The sequence below is a fragment of the Sceloporus occidentalis genome, unplaced genomic scaffold, assembly GCF_023333645.1.
Source record: "Sceloporus occidentalis isolate IW3139 unplaced genomic scaffold, rSceOcc1.0.p SCAF_5, whole genome shotgun sequence".
NCBI lineage: Eukaryota > Metazoa > Chordata > Lepidosauria > Squamata > Phrynosomatidae > Sceloporus > Sceloporus occidentalis.
Window position 1 is genome coordinate 38,688,905 of NW_028316985.1, and position 20,337 is coordinate 38,709,241.

The following is a 20,337-nucleotide window of genomic DNA, read 5'->3' on the forward strand; positions in this document are numbered from 1 at the left end:
TACAGTATTAAAATTTAAAAGTTTAAAACCCTTTTAAAAAAAAGAAAAGAAAAAGGGAGACAAATTAAGATAATCAATATAAAATAAATAAGAAAAAAGCCATGCTTGGGTCTCCATAAGTCGAAAACGACTTGAAGTCACACAAAAACGACCTCATATATATATATATATATATATATATATATATATATATATAATCTAGTATATATATATTATATATATTATATATATATACTATATGTACTGTATATTATATATATATATGTTAATATATATTAATATATATATTATATATAAAAGTATATATATTATAATATATATATGTCAGATAATATTACATATATATATATATATATATATTAGAATACATATATATATATATATATATATATATGAATGAATGAGGTTGTTCAGGCTTCGTGTGTGTGTGTATATATATATATATGAGATCTATATGAAGCCGAGTGGGAGGCCTTTCTCTTCCTAGGAGTGTTTGGAGCTTTTGTTTGGCCATGTCCTCCATTTTGTGGCGCCTTCCTCCTCCTCTGAGCAGAAAGCAGCCACAGTCTGGGCTTTCCTTCCTTCCTTCCTTCCTTCTTTCTTCCCTTGTTGCCCTTCCTCTGGTCCAAAAGGGCTTCCCTCCCTCCCTGCCTCCCTCCCTGAGGCGCCTTGGCTTTGGCGGTTGCCGGGAAGGGGCTCCTCCATGGCCCCAGCCTTCCGGCGCCATCGGAGGGGAAAGGGGCGGAAGAAGAAGAGGAGAGTGCTCTTCTTCCCCGGAGGCTTAAAGGCGGCTTCCTCTGGGTCGCGTCCCGGCCGGGGAGAGCAGCAATAGCAGCCCTAATGGCAGGTCAGGCCCTTCCTTGGTCCTCGCTTGGCTTTGCTCTACCTACTATTATCCCCCTCTTTTCTGCTTTCACCACTTCCAGAATGAGATCCCTGTGTGGTTGTCTAGACTGCTGTTGTGGTTGCAGTTTTTCTTCTTCTTGTTGTTGTTGTTGTTATTGCTTGCTCTATTTTATTCCTTATATGTTAAGATGTATTAAATATGTATTGTGTTGAATTGTTTTAGTACAATGCACGCCTTAGGCAGCTCTATTTTATTTTATGTTTGTTTTATTCTATTTTATTTATTTTGTTCTATTTTTATTCTGTCTTAACTGATTGTAGGTACAGCGCTGTGTAAATGTATAGCGCTCTATAAATGAAGCTTAATAAATAATAATAATAATAATAATAATAATAATAGTTTTGTGAGACATTTAGCCTTCTCTGTCAGAAAGAGCTCTGGGGCCACAATGAACTACAATTCCCAGGATCCCCCAGCACTCAGCCAAGTGAGTTAAAGTGACCTCAAACTGGATTATTTCTGCAGTGTGTTTTGGACCTAAGTCTACTTCATCAAACGCATGGAGTGAAGTCATTGGATGCATCTGGTGAAGCAGATTTAGGTCCAAAACACACTGCAGAAATAGTCCATTTTGAGAGTAGGCTGAATGCTAGGGAATCCTGGGAGCTGTAGTTTTCTGAGACCTTTAGGCCTGTTACAGACTGCCAAAATAAAGCTGCTTTGGGTCTCTTTGGAGGTATGCTATTTAAATGATGCATGGGTCCCAAGAGTCCGGAGGTCGTGACAAAGCCACACTCCATTCCTAAGCACTGGAGGGCAGCTTTGGTGCAGCTTCTGGATTCTTAGGATGCATCCATCATTTCAAAGAGACCTGAAGCAGCTTTATTTTGGCAGTCTGTAACAGGCCTTAGCCTTCTCTGTCAGAGAGCTCTGGGGCAACAGTATAGCTAGCAAAACTATAGCAAAGTCATTGACTACATACATCATGAAAAGCTATGGAACAAGGACATGTTAGAGACATGGAAGTCCCACCACATTTGATAATCCTGCTGAGAAACTTGTACTTAGGACAAGAGACTTCTGTTAGAACAGAATATGTAGAAACAGAATGGTTCTCAATTGGCAAAGGCTGCATCTTACCATCTGTTCAACTTATACACAAAACACATTGCAAGAAAAGGTTGGGTTTTTGGAATATTTTGGAATTCCAGATAAGGAAGTTTCAACCTGTATTAACAATATCAATCGTATAAATATTATAACAATAGTACAATATTAACCTTAATACACCTGTGTCTTTGCTCATTTATTTTTAGCACTTTGTATAGTTATTTGTTAAAATTGTCTCATTTGAGAAAAACACTAAGAGTCAGACTCTCCGTTCCCACTATGATTAGAAGCGACTTACTGATTACTTTATATGTGCCCCGTTCACACTGGAAACGGTTTCAGATGTGACTGCAATCGTTCAGACTTGCTTTGAAGCGAGACAAATGTAAACAAAAGTATTCTTTTTAAACATTAGTTGTTGTTTTTTTGTGGTTCTTTTGACAAGAATCGATTAGAAAGTGTGTTCAGCAAGTGGCAACGACAGACCTGATTTGCATCACACTGGAGGGGAAGGCCTAATGGCAGAGGGTTAGCATAGGATGTAACCCATCTCGCCCCTAGTTTTTGAGACACCCGCCATTTTTCGATATTGAGCCTTCTCTATCAAGAGAAAGGAGGGCCATTGGTTTTCCCCAGAATATGCAAGAGCCCTGGGGGCACTGTGATTAAATGCCTGTACTGCAGCTACTTACTCATAAACCACAAGGTTGTGATTAACATCTTCAATTTTTTTTCTCCTGTTTGGTTTGTAACACCTTGCCTGATGAAGAAGCCAGTGAAGCTTTGAAAGCTTGCAACATGTATAGTGTGCATTTTGTTTGGCCCAATAAAGGTATCACTGTTTGGTGGATCTTTATTGTTACTGGAATTTCTATATGACCAACACATCTATCCCTGGATGTTTTCCACAAGATTGTGAGTTCAATACTAGCCAGGGACTCAGGCTCGACTCAGCCTGGCATCCTTCTGCTACAATGAGTACCCAGCTTGTTGGGGGCAATTAGTTTACACTTTCTAAACCACTTAGAGAGTGCTTAAGTGCACTGATAAGTGGTATAGAATTGTACTTGCTATTGCTATGCAATGGCTGCTGGACATTGTTCACTTTCTTGATCTGAATGGCCTCAGGCTTGTACCGGGAAAATTTCTTTGCTCAGCAAGCAGCATTTCCCTTCTTTGACCTTTGTATGTGTGTACTTTGTAACTTTACACTTCTGTGAAATCTAGGTTTGCAGGTGAAATATGGGAAAGAGTTCCTGTCCCTAATGGGTGTGTAAGAAAGGAAATTGCACCAAGTCTCGTTTGCATGACAACATCAGTTAAAATTCCTTCTTCTACCAACCGTAAAGGCTCCATCCTTTATTTCACCCGGCAATCTTGTGAAATTGGATCTCACTGTGTCACCTGTAACCCAAAGAATTGGTGTGAACACACCTGTAAGGCCTTGACAGGACAGAAGCCAATGTGACTTCCAGTTCAAAGTCCTTCCGTCAGGCTGAAGGGGATTTTCACAGTTTTGCAGTTAATGCCTGCTCCAAGGCAATACACAGGATTAGTGTGTGCAGAAGCAGTGCCCTGGAATGCAAATACGGCTGATATGAACTATTTGAGAGGAAGAAGAATGTTACTGAGCTACTGTTACTGGAAAAGAAAGTTCGGGAACCATTTATTTCCCAAATCTTCCCTTTTCTCATTTCCCTAGCTCTTGTTTTTTCTCCTTCTTCTCTTTCCTTTTCTTCTGCCAAGAAAACCTGGGGAGAATAAAAAAAAATTCTAGAATGTATTTATTCTATGTACTTACACATAGTAATAGAAACTCATTAAAAGCTATAGAGTTGGATATGGCTCAACTGGATAAATTTACTGAATTTTAGGAACAGCTTCACACAATAGACAGTATTTTTTCTTTTGTACTGAAATAATCATTTTATATTTAGTTGATTGGATGAATATTTGTGCACATATCTTGTAAATATACATTTTTAAAAAGAGAAATCACTAATAAGGTTTAATTAACAAGCATGGCTTAGAGCAGTGAGTCTTGTGAACTATTCTGCTCAGAAGAACAAACAGCATTTCAAAGTACAGCATTTTCAATTTTTCTGCTTGCTGCAAGGAAGGCGACAGGTGCGCTTCCTGCAATGCCTCTTGTATCTGTGCTGGTAACTTGAAAGGAGGGGACAGGATTTATTTGTTGTCCTGCATCTGAGTACAGTTCGTCACAGGACACAAGCAAGGTCTTCTTACTTACAGTACCAGAAGGTGGCTCTTGGAAGAACAGCATGACAGAAACTTCTTAGGATGATGGTTTCTTTTCCTTTCAGGCTTGGTCTCGGAGCTGAAGTTCCTGGTCCCCTGGGGCCACATTGCAGCTAAGGCATGGGGTTCTCCCCAAGGCCGACCTGTACTCTGTTTGCACGGTTGGCTGGACAACGCCAACACTTTCAGCAAACTAATCCCCTTACTCTCTAAAGGTGGGTCAATGGTTAATATCTACTCTAATTTATGCTTCAAAATAGATCTCTCTTTCACCAAAGTGTGGACAGATATAGGATTTGATCCTTTCTCCCTTAATCTCTTTCAGACTGCTATTACATGGCACTAGATTTTGCAGGTCATGGCCTGTCATCCCACCGGCCAGCTGGGTGTCCATACTACTTAATAGACCACGTGAGCGATGTGCGCAGAGTAGCAGCAGGTGAGTTCATTGCAGTTGCCTGTAGCATGTGGAAAGTCAGAGCTTCTCATTATTCTGAATCTATATTAGTTTTGGCTTTTAGTCAGATAGGTTCACTTCAGATCAGATGAGCCAGGGATTAGCCTCCTATTTCCACTTGGCCTTGCCTCTTCATTCCACTTATTAAATCCAAATGGAAAAGCCCTTATCTAATGTTTTAGACCCTCCTGAATTTTTTTGAGAACCAGAAGGCTGATTATATTTGGGATATTGACAAGTTGGAGGGTGTTCAAAGGAGGGCAACCAAAATGGTGAAAGGTCAGGAAACCATGACCTATGAAGAGCGCCTTAGGGAGCCGAGTATGTTTAGTTTTGGGAAGAGAATGCTAAGAGGTGGCATGATAACTATGGGGCCATTCAGACTACTTTTTACCCCGGTTCAGAAACTGGATTAGCCACGGGAAGTTCATATTGGCCCCGATTCTTCCACAAGCGAAATGAGGCTTTCACACCCATTCAGGGGCAAATGCCCCTTGGCACGGGTCTTTTGAAAGCTGAGTTTTACCTGTATCTTTCCAGAAAACCCGGGTCCCGGCAAATGTGAACGTGGCCCTGGTCATGTTCGAGTCAAGTTCAGGGGAGCGATTTAGGTCAGAGGGAGGGCAGAAGGCAGAACATGCCTCCTCTTCATCGGGGTGAAGGAGGAGGAGGAAGGAGCCGGAGGAAGGCTCCCATGAAGGGCAGAATCGGTGGAGGAGGAGGAGGAAGAAGGAGCAGGACGAAGGGTCAAGTTCAGGGGAGGGAATTAGGTCAGAGGGAGGGCAGAGAATGGAACATGCCTTCACTCTCTCTTTTTTGTATTTTTATTTTTGACAGACTATGCAAATACTTCTACAGGTAGATACATATACAGTGGGGCCTCTGCATACGCGGCCTTTTAATAAGCGGCTTTGAGCGTACACGCTCAAGCCACTGGGCGCGCGCGGGGAATAAGGGGCGGCGGGTCCCATTCAGTTGAATGGGCGTGCACACCTGTTGCGCCGCGCGCACGCCCATTGCGCCCTGCGCACCTCCGCACCGCCGTGCACGAGCCCCGTTGTTTATAATGGGGCTTGAGCATAGGCGGAAATCGCCATACGCGGCGGGATCCGGAACGGATCCCCCGTGTATGGCGAGGTTCCACTGTATAGATAGAATGTGTCTGCTTGTGCTACATTTCCCTTTCATTTGCTTGCTCCCGGCACGGCACCGCACTTTGCAAGAGGCTTTTTTAAAAATTATTTTTATATGCGAATGCTACAATGCGAATGTTACAAATGTTTCTCTTTCAATTTGGCAAATTGATACAGAATGCTTTTGCTACATATGCGCATTGTAAGGCATTTGGGGTGGCAATGAGGGAAAGCAAGAGGATGCAGAGATGGAATTCCAAGGTGATGAATTATTATTGTTGTTGTTGTTGTTGTATGTGTATCTGAGACATTCTGGGGTGGCAAAGCAAGAGGATGCAGATATGTCATTCTGAGGTGAGGATAGATTGCATTTTGGGGTTGAAAACAGAGGCAGGGCAAGGAGATCCAAAGAGGAGGGAAGGATAGATGACATTTTGGGGTGGCAATCAGAGGGAAAGCAAAGCAAGAGGATGCAGACATGGCATTTGGGGTGAGGAATTATTATTGTTGTTGTTGTTGTTGTTGTGACGGGAAGAGGATGCATGAGGAGGAGGCAAGTGCTTCGGAGGTAGCATTGGACTGCAAGCGAGTGGGAGGCAGGAGGCTGGAAGGCTGTGGAAACCCATGACTTTGGGGGAGTCACACTCTCTCAGCCTCAGGGGAAAGGCAATGGCAAATCTCCTTGGAACCAATCTTGCCAAGAAAACCCCAAGATGAGGTCGTTTTAGGGTTGCCATAATCTGTAATGACCCAAATACACACAACACACACATGCACCTGGAGGTTTTTAAATTTGACAGAATATGCACACACTGTCACCAGGTTGTTGTTTTTAAAAAAGGAGGGGAGAAAGCACCTATTCGGTTGGCCAATTGCTGTAGGAAACGTCACCTTTGACGAAAGCAGAAGTGAATTTGATTGACACCAAAGGAGCCTTCATTTTAAACTGGTACCACAAATGTGAACTTCAGAGGGGTAAATTAACCTGATTGAGGTAAAAGATAGTGGGCACTTGCTTCTGAGGAGATTCGAGATGTGGGGACCCAGATCTGCCCAGTTCCATCCAGGCAAATGGGTGAGTGGGAATGGTGCCTATGTTTAAATATTTGAAAGGATGTCATTTTGATCAAGAGATAAGCTTGTATTCTGTTGCTCCAGAGACTAGGGCCTGGAACAATGGATTGAAGCTACAGGGAAAAGATTCCACCTCAATATTAGGAAAAACTTTTTGATAGTAAAAGCTGCTCGCCAGTAAAACACGCTCCCTTGGAGTGTAGCGTCCTCCTTTGGAAGTTTTTTAATAGACTGGATGACCATCTGTTGGGAGTGCCTTGATTGTGTATTCCTCTATGGCAGGGGATTGGACCGGATGGACCTTATGAGTCTATGAATAAAATAAAATATTTTTTAAAAAATCCAAAATTAGGCAGAGTGCACAGTGGCTGCAAGAACTGATAACTTTATTGGCTGTAAACCAGAGATGGGGTATTTTTGGGCTTTCAGTTGTATTTGTACTGTAATTTCTAGCATTCCCTTCTCATTTTGAAGAAATGCAGCATTCTCCATTAGATTATCATTTCTGGATAATAGATTTTTAAAAAATAATAAGGAAAATGTTTTGAAGGAAAAAGGGAGATGAAATGAATTCTAACATTGAAATCTCTGGTTCCACTGGGTCTGAATGAGGATCTGGGTTTACAATCCTGAATATAAAAACATTATAGAATATTTATATCGTAATATATCTAGCTGAGAGATTGCTCTGATAGATTGCATAAGACATCCTTATGAATGATTTCAGCACATATTATGGGTTCTGCTTTGTAATTATTATCTGGAATATGTATAAGTATCAAAAAAGTAGACTCTGGGCCAAAACAGATGGGCCCAATAAAGCAGACCATGGCAACTTGGACACAATTCATGGTGGGACCACAGTAACTGCACACACCCAGCCCGGATCCAAGCCATTGCCACAGTTTTGAACCAGGCTGGCAAAAGGAGTGGTATTTTACCACTCCTTTTTGGTCTGGTTCTTTGTAAAAGATGTGGCCTCAGTGCAGTTTCTGGCCGCACTCAGGCCATGCATCATCCTCTAAACACTACACCCTGAACGCAGCCAGAAACCAGTTTATTTGGCCCATCTGTTTTGGGCCCAAATCTTACTAATGCTTCAAGTGTTGACATCTTCAGGGATGCTGAAAGGTATGTATGGCGGGTTATAAACCGCCGCTTTGCGGCGATCTGCCGCCGCAGCTGTTTGCTCCGTAAGGGAGCCGCTGCAGCCAAACCGCGCAGCTCCGTTACAGAGCAAAAAAGAAGCTCCAAAATGGGGCGGACTCGTGATGTCATAGACGCTGCAACACGTGCGGATGCACAGCGTCCGATACGTAAATATGGCGGCGGCCGTGTGGAACAGCCGCCACCATATTGTACGTACAGAATACGTACTAGGGTTAGGGGGGTGCGGAAGCACCGCCCCTTCCTAACCCTAGTACGTATTCATTACGTACTAAATGGTGGTCTGTAACCCGCCTAAGGTTTTGATATGCAAAATAATGTAATTTTATATTTATATGGGATATGATTTATTTAGTGTTTTCCTATCTTTTCTGGTATTTATAATATATCTGTATTTGTTTGTTTTTAGCCCCTGAAGAAGGCCTATTTTTCTATAGGTTGAAATGTAAAAGAATAAAAATTGTTCATCCATTTTAGCAGCACATGGAGCTTGTCTTCTTTCTGTTGCCAGCATACACACATGCACGCACGCGTATGGTGTGTGAGTGTGTATGAGAGTTTTCCAGTAATTTTTCTTAAGTGAAAAAAAGAGTCTCTTTTTATTTGTGGCAGGCTAAAGTCTGGAACGGAGCACGGACATTGTTTCCAGAATTGCAAAGCTGGTTCAGAGATTCTGAGAACTGCAGATCAAAAAAATCATTTTTCCAAGCTCTGGTTTGGACAGTGTGGGCAAACATTAGCATTTGGCCAATGCTTCCTCAGTGAAACATGTGGTAACTATGCTATTGTGTATTAACTCAGACACTTAAGTTCTCTGCATATTTCTTTTTAGCACTGAAATGGAATCGGTTTAGCCTCATGGGTCACAGTATGGGTAAGTGATTCTTTCTCTAAGAATAACTTGATTTGTTTTTAAATACAGTAGTAAATGATTAACATCCAACAAAATTTTGAGAAAGTAATTTCAGTATGTATAGTGCGCTGGCATCATACGCAGGTGCCTTTTACGTGGCTTTCAGCTTACACTGAAAGCCCCGTGCCATTTCCTGAATGGCACACCACAAGCACAAGCCCCATTATGCTCAATGGGGCTCAAGCATAGGTGGTATCTGCCATACGCGGTGAGGTCTGGAATGGATCCCCGCGTAAGGCAAGGGACCACTGTAGTTTCACAGATACAAAATTATTATTTCATCCATTAAAATACATAGCAAACTGATTTCTTTCTGTCATAACCAGTTAGTTTCTACTCTTGTGTGTTTAGCTTGTTTGCTTGATTTGATTTATATCCTGTCCTTCTCCCTATGCAGGATCCAAGGTAGTAATTTTATTACAATTGGCTTACTTTATTACAATTGCTTACAGTCTATAAGTGGAGAAATTTATGCCCAAAAATTGACCCCAAAATCCCAGGTTGACTTATTTAGGGGTCTATAAGATAATGTGATAGCAGCTCTTTCAGATTTTCCCATGCAGTCAGCAGAACAATTTATTTCTCTCTTGCACCAAGCAGAAAGAGTCCTGGGTGACTGATTGCTTTAAAACAAACATGGTCCCTCTCCCACCCCCTGCCTAAGGAGTGAAGGACAAACACACACACTGATGGAGCCTCCAAGTTTTATCCTCGACTTATGGCAAAATCTATAATTTCCGCCTCCAAACCTGCCCTCGACTTATACATGAGGTTGACTTATAATATGTATGGTATATTCCTTCTTTTGCCTTTAAGATGACAGTTTTTACAAGACCACTTGCCTTAACAAGTAACATCAAAATATATTCTTAATAACTTCACATTACCAATAAGCAATGTCAATATATTACATGCAGGGCTGTTTTGTTTTGACTGCAGCTGCCAAAATCCCTTGGGTTTCTGGAGCTGTCATACAAAAAAAAATTGTTTGACACCAGAAACCACTGCCTCAGATGTGATGGAACCTTCTTCTTTGGAGATTTTTAAATAAGAGGCTGGATTACCACTTGTCAGGAGTGGTTCAATTGTGTCTCCCTGCACAAGACCTGAGGAGTTAGTGAGAGAAGGAACATTCACACTTACTTTTTTGATTTGGATCTCCACAGTGATGCAATACCAGATTGGTATTCCATTTCCAAATCTCTCCATGGCATTTTAACCTTGTTGCCATTCACGCTTGCCACCATTTCAGTTTAAACTGGAGGCACCTCCATTTCCAGGAATGATGCAGCACGATCCAAATCAATTTAACAGCTTAATCACACTACCAAAGATGCCAATCATTGTGGCTCTTTAAAAAAAGCTGCACTTAAGGGCCCAGTGTCAAATACACTGGGTTAAGCGGGTTTTTCTGTGCCCCCCCCCCCGGCAAACAACAGCAAGTATATTTGGGGACAGTAGGAATGTAGTGTGAATGGGCCAGAGAGGGCTGCAAAGGAGGCAGCTGCTGCCAGGATTAATAATACAGGCAGGGGCTTTGGTTCTAAATTCATATTAAACCCATTTCTTTTTCCTTTATATAGGTGGAACTGTTGCAGGCATGGTAAGTACAGTGGACCCTTGGCATCCACTGGGTTTTGGTTCCAGGACCCCTATGGATACCAAAATCTGTGGCTGCTTAAATACCATTATATACAATAGTGTAGTAAAATTGTTTCCCTTATATAAAATGGCAAAGTCAACGTTTGCTCTTTAGAATTATTTTTTAGGGGGGGGGGGAAGGTTTTTTTCTCCTTAGAACATAATTTCCTTTTGAAGCAAATTCAAAGGGCAATATGAATTGCCTATTTCAGGGACAGAAGTGGTGGAAATGGCATTTATTCTTGCAATAAAGGAATTAAATGTCCTCTCTCTTTCTCTCCTAGTTTGCATGTGTTTTCCCTGAACTGGTGGACAAGCTGATCCTGGTGGAGTCGTGTGGCTTTTACCCATCACCTCAGGTTGAATTCTAAAGCCTTTCTCTGACTCAGTAGCATATTTGAGAGATATGACATGAAGAAATTATGAATCTTGTTGCTCCAGTGAAAGGGCTTATCCTTGTACAAGAGGCTGATCCTGGGATAGGGCAGATGGGAGGAGACTTCACCTCTGCCCTGTTTTGTAAGATGGTGATACTTGGCAAGTGAATAAAGAAAAATAACTCTGTCCTTTTTGCCATGTGCAGGTTGCATTTTCAATGGGGCAAGCAGCATAATGAGCCTTTGGCTCAAATGCTTAGAAATAGATCCACTTCATGTTACATGTAGAGCATGAAGAAATGTGACCTTGCAAGACAAAAGGGCAAGCAGCACCTGTATTGACATTCGGAACTTATATTGTATGGGTGGCTGCAACAGTATGGATTGATCTCTACATGGCAAGCTGTTGGTGTGAGCTGCCTTCCATGGGATTTGGGCAGGCACAACTGGCTTACTATATGGACTTTAGGCCATTTGCCCCAAAAGTTAACCAAGTGAATGATCCTTTTGTTGCAGCAGTAATATCCTTTTCACTACTCTAAGGCAGAACTGTCCAATATTTTTTGTTGTGCAGACCAAAATATAGAATTCATAAATTAGGTAATTTGTTATAGTTCCTAGGAATGACAGACATTGTCCCCATAAAAGCTGCTACTTTGTATCATTGTTCATTGATTCTCTTGTTGGCAGGGTTATCACAAAGGCCCAGAAGCATCTAGGAAACAGAAAGCAAGCTCCCGATCCATCACTAGAGATGACATATCAAATTTAGAGGTGAGGTTCAAAGTATCTGAGCATTGAACAATGGGGTTCAGTTGGTGTCGCCCCTTTGTATGGCTCCTAATGCTGTTGTTCCATTACTCTGGAAGATACTGGATTGCATTAGGCCAGAGTTCCCCAAAAGAATAAGTCAAGATATGATGATGGTGGTATTTTGGCCAACATTAAGCTGGTTTGGGAGTAACAGGGAGTTCTTCCTTTTAATACAATCTAGGATCTTTGCAGCAAAACTGCCATGTTAGTGTGTGTATGTGGAGGGGCAGTGAAGGAATGCTTGGTCCCTACATTCACTCTCAGCTTCATAAATGGATCCCAAGTCCCTTTGATTTCATAGGAACATCCGGAAAAAGTGTTGTTGGCACAGTCACAGGACTTTCTGGGGCAAGGAGATTCATTAAAAATGCTACCATAGTTCACCCTATCAAAATATTTACTGCTGCAACAAAACATGCATTTCATAGAAGGACAAGCTGATAAAGGCATAAAACATGGACCTTGATCAAACTGTAAGTAGAAGGCTGAGGTGAGGTCTAAGACACAAAATAAAAATAGACTCCTTTGAAACTGTGACTCTCTTCTCCAACAAAATATCAAATTTATAGAAAGGTAAGCTAATCCGTTTTCACAAAGAATCCTCTAAATTTATTATACACAAATCCTTTTAAAATCGCACCATCTCTTTCCCTCTCCATTCACAGACACCTAGCTGTGCATCCATTAATCTCAAATGCATATCCCCCTTTCTGTCTTACCTCACACTACCTCCCTGCACTCTAACCAAACCCTACTTTTGGCTCCCTACTGTTCCCTCGCCACCAGCCCCACTTTATCCCTTTGATAAGAAATGACAATACTATAACTTTTTTAGTACTCGGCAAAGCATCAGCCTGCAGTTACCTACAATCTTTTTTAACTGCCATGTGGAATCCAGAGGCATTTTGGGAAAATGAATATGGTGTCAGAGCTACCCTGGGAAATGCTTTCCAGCTGTTTTTCAGCAATTTTATCTTTTTAAACTGTATTTTATTATTTTAATGAGTGATCTGTTTTAATATTGTAATAGTCTGATTCTATTTTAATGCTCACTTTTGTATGTTTTTAATTGTACTGTTCTTTTAAATTATAAGTCGCTCTCAGAATATAAGTAAAATAAATAATACAGTGGGACCTTGCTATCTGTGGGGGATCCATTCTGAACCCCCCCCCCCCACCGGCATAGACCAAAATCTGTGGATGCTCAACTCCCATTGTCCCTAATGACGGCACCTGCATGGGACTTCAGGTAGGCTCCTGTTGTCTGCAAATAGCAGGTGGCTTACCTGAAGTCTCCCACCTCCTTGGCATTTTCTGGGCAGACGGGATCAAGACAACCTCTCTCCCCTCCTCTCCCCTGGGGATCCTGCTGGGCTGGCCTCATACCCTCCCTCTGTCCTTTGGTGGTTTTGACCCACAAGGAGCCTGGCCACCATGGGGAAGGCACCTGGTTTGCCCTGAGGAGCCTCCCACAGCCACCCAGACCGTGGAGCTCCTGCCCAGTCGCTCCACACTGGGAATCCCCAGATCCCCTGAAGAGGAGGGGGGATGAAGACGGTGCCGATGTCAGTGTCCTCCTAGGCAAGGCTGAGCCCAGAGTCTGGTTCCATTGGGGACAACCAGGGGATGCTGTCTATGGATGTTGGAATCCACAGATGGCAAGTCCGTTGATAAGGAAGGCCCACTGTATTAGTAGTAGTAGTGGGGTGGTGGTGGTGGTGGTGGTGATGATGATGATGATGATGATGATGATGATGATGATGATGGCTTCTTCTTATAGGAGTGGGAGAAAATACTATATGGTCACCGGATAGTAATTGATAATCTGCTGAATGTTGATGGCAAACAACACCAGGCCCTTAGAGTGCGCAGCTCTGAAAAGGCACTTCAGAGGTGAGTTTATTCCTTGGATGCTCCAATGCCTGATGCCCAAGCTTTGTCCTGGAATGTGACGGTATCCAAACGTGCAGTGTTGAACCAATGGCAAACCAAGTGGCTGACTCTTTGGAATCTCAAAGCAGCAGATTCCAAAGAGTCAGCCACTTGGTTTACCATTGGTTACCAAGTAATAGTGCCACTATGTTCTGCTCTGGTCAGGCCCCACCTGGAATATTGTGTCCAGTTCTGGGCACCACAATTTAAAAAGGATGTGGAGAAACTGAAGCATGTCCAAAGTAGAGCGACTAAAATGGTGAAGGGTCTGAAAGCCATGCTCTACGAGGAGCGACTTAGGGAGCTGGGGATGTTTAGCCTGGAGAAGAGAAGGTTAAGAGGTGATATGATAGCCCTGTTTAAATATTTGAAGGGATGTCATATTGAGGAGGGAGCAAGCTTGTTTTCTGCTGCTCCAGAGACTAGGACCCGGAACAATGGATGCAAGCTCCAGGAAAAGAGATTCCACCTCAACATTAGGAAGACTTCCTGACAGGAAGGGCTGTCTGACAGTGGAGCACACTCCCTTGGAGTGTAGTGGAATCTCCCTCCTTGAAGGTCTTTAAACAGAAGTTGGATGGCCATCTGTCGGGGATGCTTTGATTTGGATTTCCTGCATGGCAGAATGGGGTTGGACTGGATGGCCCTTGCAGTCTCTTCCAGCTCTATTATTCTATGATTCTATGATTCTAACATGTGCTACTCCTCAGCATGGGGTACAGAAAGGATTTTGAAAACTGTACTTCATGAAACGAGTCACAAACTCCTCCTCCCCTGCAACTCCAGTTACACACATAAAGGTTAAAAGGGACCACAAAGGCCATTGAGACCAGCTTGCTATGAAGCAACACACTCCTGAAAGATGGTCATCCAACTCTATTTGAAGATTTCCAAAGAAGGAGAATCTACCACCCTCTGACATCTATTCCACTGTTGGGCAGTTCTTACCATCAGGAAGGTCTTCCTAACATTTAGATGAAATGTTTTTTCCTTGGATCTTGTATTTACAAGTCACAATCAGAGCTAGAAGAAATTAACTGTTTTGACTACATCTCCCAGAATGACAAGCCAGAACTTGGAACTAGAATTGTCATTGGTTCCTGTCCTGCCAAAAGACATTTCTGTCTGAGGATTCACAGATTTGGCTACTTCACTTCTTTGGATTATATGGAACAGACTTGGAAAAGTTATTAGCCATATTGATTGGGACATTCTGGCAAAAAATGCCCAAAAAAGCAACATTTTCAAGCTCTCCACAGCTTTCAGGCAAAGACATAAAAGATCTAGCTCCCTCTGTCCACACTGGAACAATTTGTGCTGTGTAACTGTAGGATGTGTTTCAGGTGAAATGTAATAAAGAAATTTTTGAGGTTGCCAGAAGTCAGCAGGTGACTTGAAGACACAACACACACACACATACCAAGCTTGTATATTTTCCTAAAGAAAATGGCAGTTTAAACATGCAGAAGGTTAGTTGTTGTTGTTGTGTGCCTTCTAGTAATTTTTGACTTACAGGGGTCTTAAGGCAAACCTAAGAGGGCCAATTTTGAGGAGTGGTTTGAGGGTTGGGTTGCAACTCTGGAGACCAGGGTTTGAATCCCTGATCAGTCATGGAAATCCATTGGGTGATCTTGGGCAAGTTACATTCTCTCAGCCCTAGAGGAAGGCAAAGGGAAGTCATTGTGATAGAGTGACTTTAGGGTTGCCATAAACTGGAAACAATTTAAAGGTACACTACAGCAACAACAAAAGTGAACCTGTGGTGGGCTTTTCTTGGCAAGATGTGCCTTCCTCTGAGGATTAGAATGTGACTTGCCCAAGGTCACCCAATAGGTTTCCATGGCCAAACAGAGATTTGAACCCTGGTCTCCAGAGTCGTAATCCATTGCTGTAGGGGTGATTCCTGCTAAATCATAGTCAAAGGCCTATTAAGTTTTCACATTGCATTTCCATCAGTAAACCAGCAACAAATGAAAGCTCTCAGAATCTTCCTGCCAACATGGCTACTATCAGGGGAGTCTGGAAGCTGCAGTCCAAAGTAGGTTTTATCAGTTTTGATTAGGCTGCTGTCCTGAAACAAACCTCCTTATTCAAGTGAGCTTTGATAATTGCTGAGGAAGGGGCTTTTATCAGGTGGTTACTGTACTCTTTTATTGATCAGGCAGTTGCTTTTAATTCAGTTGTCTTTTAATACTATCCGTTGCTTAGTTTTCAGCATTGTATCTTTTTGTGATTTTATTTGTATCTAATTTTGAACTTTGTTCCAAGAATCCCAATTTTTATAAAAATGCAGGATATTAATCTAACAATTATTCAACTGCCTGGCAAGTAAAACGCATAACAAGCAGGAAAATTGTATTCGGAACTTAAATATTTCATTAAAAAGTCTCCTATTTCGGAAATAATTTGTTTCTGTCTAAAAGTTGGAAATTTATTCTCAAAATTCTACTTTAGTTTTATATCCTTCTCTTCTCCTGATACGAGGCCCAAGGTGGTTTACAACAAGGCTAAAACAAAATGAAGTTAAAAACCTGCTGTTAAACACGATATCTTAAAATGCCATAAATATTAAAAGATGTAAAATGATTTAAGTGGGGACTTGGGGAATTCTTGCCCACCATGAGTTTGTGAACCCAGCTGTATTCTATGACTTGTAGAATGGAGGAGACACAGCACATTGCAGGATAAAACAAAATAAGGGAGGAGTTGCAAATATGTCAGAGGAAAAGCCAAAAATTAAAAACAGTAGAACCATATAGCTGGTTGTATGGGGAAATGGTAGTCTCAGCATTTTTTCAGTGACAAACTTGTGCATGTTTCCCTTTGACTTTCCTAGGTTACTGGAGGCAAATAATGACTTAACAGAAGAAAGTGGAAAGATACTGCTGGAGCGAGGGGCTACTAAAGTGCCAGGAGGTAAGAAGTCACTCCAGTGAAGTGACCATTTTGAACTAGGTATCGAGTGAAGTGAAAAGGGTATCTGTTTCACATGTACGAGATCCAAAGTTTAAAGCTGCCATCCTTAATTAGAATATCCCTACTAAGATGGTTGTAAAATTACTGCCTGAGACTGCTGTCCATTTTAGTGTTAGGCCAGCTGACCAATGGTTTGACTGCCTAAAGCTTGGGGGGGGGATTTATGGACAACTCGCAAAAGCCCTCAGCCACAATAGCTGGTGGGTGGAGATTCTGGAAGTTGTAGTCCAAAGGAAGAACTTTTCCAAGCTCTGGTTTGGATCTGTTGATCTGCTGCAGGGACTAGAAGATAAATTTTCCCTTCTGATTTGAAGCCTCTTAACTTTTGGTCCAGTTTCCCACTTAAGATTTAAAACTTCCTTATTCAAAAAACTTTGCTTCAGGTCAAATTCCTCATAATTTAATTCCACTTTTTCTGTAGGTTTGGTTTACAACAGAGACATTCGACTCCTCTCGGTAAGCTCTGCTTTAGTTTTTTATTCCTGTGTCTTACTTGAAGGAAATGTGGCCAGGGCCCTGTGAGCCCAAGAGACAGTTCTCTATTGCTGCAGCGGACTGCACCTGGATCCTAAAACAAAACTGGATATGAATGCAAGCCCACTTCATTTTGCAGAGTCTCTTTTCAGGGCAAAAGAAGGGATAGGATTTGGGGGGGGGGGGGAGGGGGAGAGGACTACCCCTTGTTTTGAAAACAAATCGGTTTTTCAACTGTAAATCAAGAGGATGAAAAAATGTGCCCGTGTGTATGATAGAGCATGTTGGATCCATTTGAACAAGCTCCCCACCCCTGCCAAACCCTTCTTTCCCACATTAATCTATTGCAGTACAGGGTGAGGAGGGACAGTGTTGAGTCACATATCAGTTATTATTCTCACATGGGGACACAAGGTATACAATAGCAGTGGATTCGTTACTACTGCTCACAACAGCCATCTATTCTACCAGTGACTTGTCCCAAAGCCAGTTCAAGGGTTTTTAAAGCTCATTTTCTCTGTTCCCTGCTGGCTTCTTCCATAAAACCACAGAACTACCTGGGGTCTTTCAAATACCTTGTTAGCAAACCAGGATACATTAAGTCGACTTTTTCAGCCACTGTATCATGTAAGAGGGACACATACACTCTGTGAAGCTTTGGGTTGGCTCTACAAGAAATCCGGTAAATTAGAAAAACAGAATATTAACTAATTTTATCTTGTTTTACTTTGCCATTTTATCTTCCATGTATAGCACACTTCCCATCCTACTCATATAGAATACCAGGTGAACTATGTGAAAAAAATCCAGGCCGATGTATTGATGATCATGTAAGTGACATACAGTTAATGATTGTTGCTTTTCTGCCTGAAAGGAAGGAGCTATTGTGCTGCCCTAGCCTATCCCAAGAGTATGGCTGAATGAAGATTGCTTCACTGTAGAAGTGCATTAAAGGAGATAGGAATTATATTGAACTGATTATTGTTGCAGCTTTCTAGTATCAGTCTGGTCACATGTTCCAATCTAGTTTGTCCTTCATCAACACCACCAATTAGAAGGCTAAATATAGGTGTCCTTTGAATGTAATGTCTACAGCTGATCCCACACGCATATTAATACAATTATAGTATGCAATTTCCTTAATTTCTTCTGTTCTTACTCAAAACCAGAAAACATCTAAAACTTTTAAGTTTTCTTCCTAGAGCACAAGATGGGATCTTTACAAAACAATCCCCAGAGCACCTTTCTGAGTACAGTGTGATTATCCAGGAAGCATTCAGGGCCTCAAGAAAAGAGGTGAGTGCAAGCTTTGAAGAACTGAGGACACCACTAGCCACTGTCCCACCATTATTAGCATAATTATTTAAGCCTGTACTTCCACTTTATTAAGTATGTATCATGGGGCAGATATAAAGGTAGGATTAGGTCTATCTCAAGAGCCAGAGTGGTGAAGTGGTACAGCTTGAAGGAACACAACAACTAGGTCTACCTCACCATTTTAATTGCAGAATACTTGATGTGGGGTATAGAATTCACTTCACTTACAAAATAATAGGCTTTCATGGCTGTTGTAACAGGTGTGTAGGTCATGTTGGGAGAAAGGCAGGTCATAAATGAGTAAATTAAATGAATCTAGATCCAGTTTATGTTTACATTTTAGAATGCCGAATTTTCTTCTGATACTGTTGGTTTATAACCCACCTACCCACCCATATTATCTTTTAATTTGTGGCATAGAGAACTTAATTATAGGGCAACATATACACTCTGTAAACACTGGTTAGAATTCACTAAGACGGTTATGAATGCAAAGCAGCTGACATTTCTACACACCCCACAAGAAATCTCTGGTGTGAGAGTGAATTGTGGCAAGAACCCTGCTTCTGTCACACCAGAGGTTGCCCATGGAAGGGGGTGGAAATGACAATAAACTGTTTTCTGATTAGCAGAACAGACCCCAGTTGCCTGCAGTGGTTGCTGTCCGCTAAGTGAGGACCGTGGAATCAGGCTGGAAGAGACTACTTAGCTTATATAGCTAAGTATATGATACAGAATTGCAGCAGTTACATTTATTAGCAGTATTGTTTTTATTATCTGATAGTTCTTGTTTTTCTCTTCTGTAGTATGTTTCTTACTGTGTTCTTTTTTGTCTTTAGCATTTTCAGTATGCTGAAGTTTCTGGTAATCACTTTGTCCACCTCAATGAGCCAGAAGTTGTGGCTGGGATAGTCAGCACCTTTTTAAATAACAATCAAAACCTCAAAGCAAAGCTGTAACAAACATCATCTTAAGAGCAGTAAGATGTCATGTGAAGAACCAGACCTGACTGAGAGAGGCTATTGCTGCTCATTTGTCTGCAGGAATAAAAGCTGTCCTAGTTTGCACAGAATAACTTATAGGTAGGCAAGAGTCTTGTGAGATAGAAGAAATAATGGTATTGTAGTTACTATTGCCAAGAATGTGCCTTCTGGTAGAAGCAGCTCTACTGGTGTTTTTATCCAACAACAATATGCCCATGCAAACAGCTTTTTAAAAAATCCTTACTAAATGGTTAAGTGAGTTGCAGTTCTTTCTTGGTGCCTATATTTGATTTAAGAAGGATTATGGTGAGCTGGGTACTAAATGATTCATATATATAAACTTCTAGTATAGTTCCTACAAACAAGCAAATTGGGTCTACACAGACCAGTTATTAACCAAATAAATGTTTTTAGCTATTCATGCTGGTTTAAGTTAAATCCCACTTAGCAATGAGATGGGTGAAGAGGAAAGATGGGCCATGCCAAACCCAGTGTGATGGCGGGGGAAAAACAAGGTTACTGGAAGGAGTTGATACTGGCTGATAGAGGCTGTCTGTATATATTTCATTCTGTGCTATTTAGGATTAAATAAGTGGTTTGGTATGTGGGATTCAGATTCAATTTCTTACGCATATTTCTTGATCTTTATGCCAAAAGACATTTTGATGACAGATATTTTGTGATGATGGTCTATCAGGATCTCTGATTTCCAAATGTGCTTACAAGTGTAATAAAGTTGATGGCCCTTGAGCTAATGTAGCAAATAAAAGCAGGTGCTGTCATAGCCTGCAACTCTTCAGCGTCTTTGCAGTGAGAAGTCTGTTCCTGAAATTATAATAAAATGCTTGAGAGTAAATATAAAGC

The 20,337-nt window shown here is 41.5% G+C and overlaps 1 protein-coding gene across 4 annotated transcripts; it reads left to right on the forward strand.

Annotated features, from left to right (window-relative positions):
* Positions 1–631: 631 nt before the first annotated feature.
* SERHL2 (serine hydrolase like 2) lies at positions 632–20,270 on the forward strand. Of its 4 annotated transcripts, XM_089523763.1 has the most exons (14): positions 632–847; positions 4,282–4,431; positions 4,542–4,655; positions 5,511–5,531; positions 8,880–8,921; positions 10,544–10,563; positions 10,886–10,960; positions 11,669–11,752; positions 13,572–13,684; positions 16,560–16,639; positions 17,121–17,155; positions 17,927–18,003; positions 18,376–18,469; positions 19,330–20,270. In XM_089523763.1, the coding sequence occupies exons 1-14, from the start codon at positions 841–843 to the stop codon at positions 19,447–19,449; spliced, it is 1,032 nt and encodes a 343-aa protein (XP_089379889.1). In that variant the 5' UTR covers positions 632–840; the 3' UTR covers positions 19,450–20,270. The 4 variants fall into 4 exon arrangements, with proteins under 4 accessions (XP_089379889.1, XP_089379891.1, XP_089379890.1 ...); XM_089523765.1 differs by lacking the exon at positions 11,669–11,752; XM_089523764.1 differs by lacking the exon at positions 5,511–5,531.
* Positions 20,271–20,337: the final 67 nt, after the last annotated feature.

Excerpts from the sequence above, each read along its gene's own strand:
- SERHL2 (XM_089523763.1), top strand. Across the intron at positions 8,922-10,543 it reads CCTCATGGGTCACAGTATGG|GTGGAACTGTTGCAGGCATG; the intron begins GTAAGTGATTCT and ends TCCTTTATATAG. Across the intron at positions 11,753-13,571 it reads ATGACATATCAAATTTAGAG|GAGTGGGAGAAAATACTATA; the intron begins GTGAGGTTCAAA and ends TTCTTCTTATAG.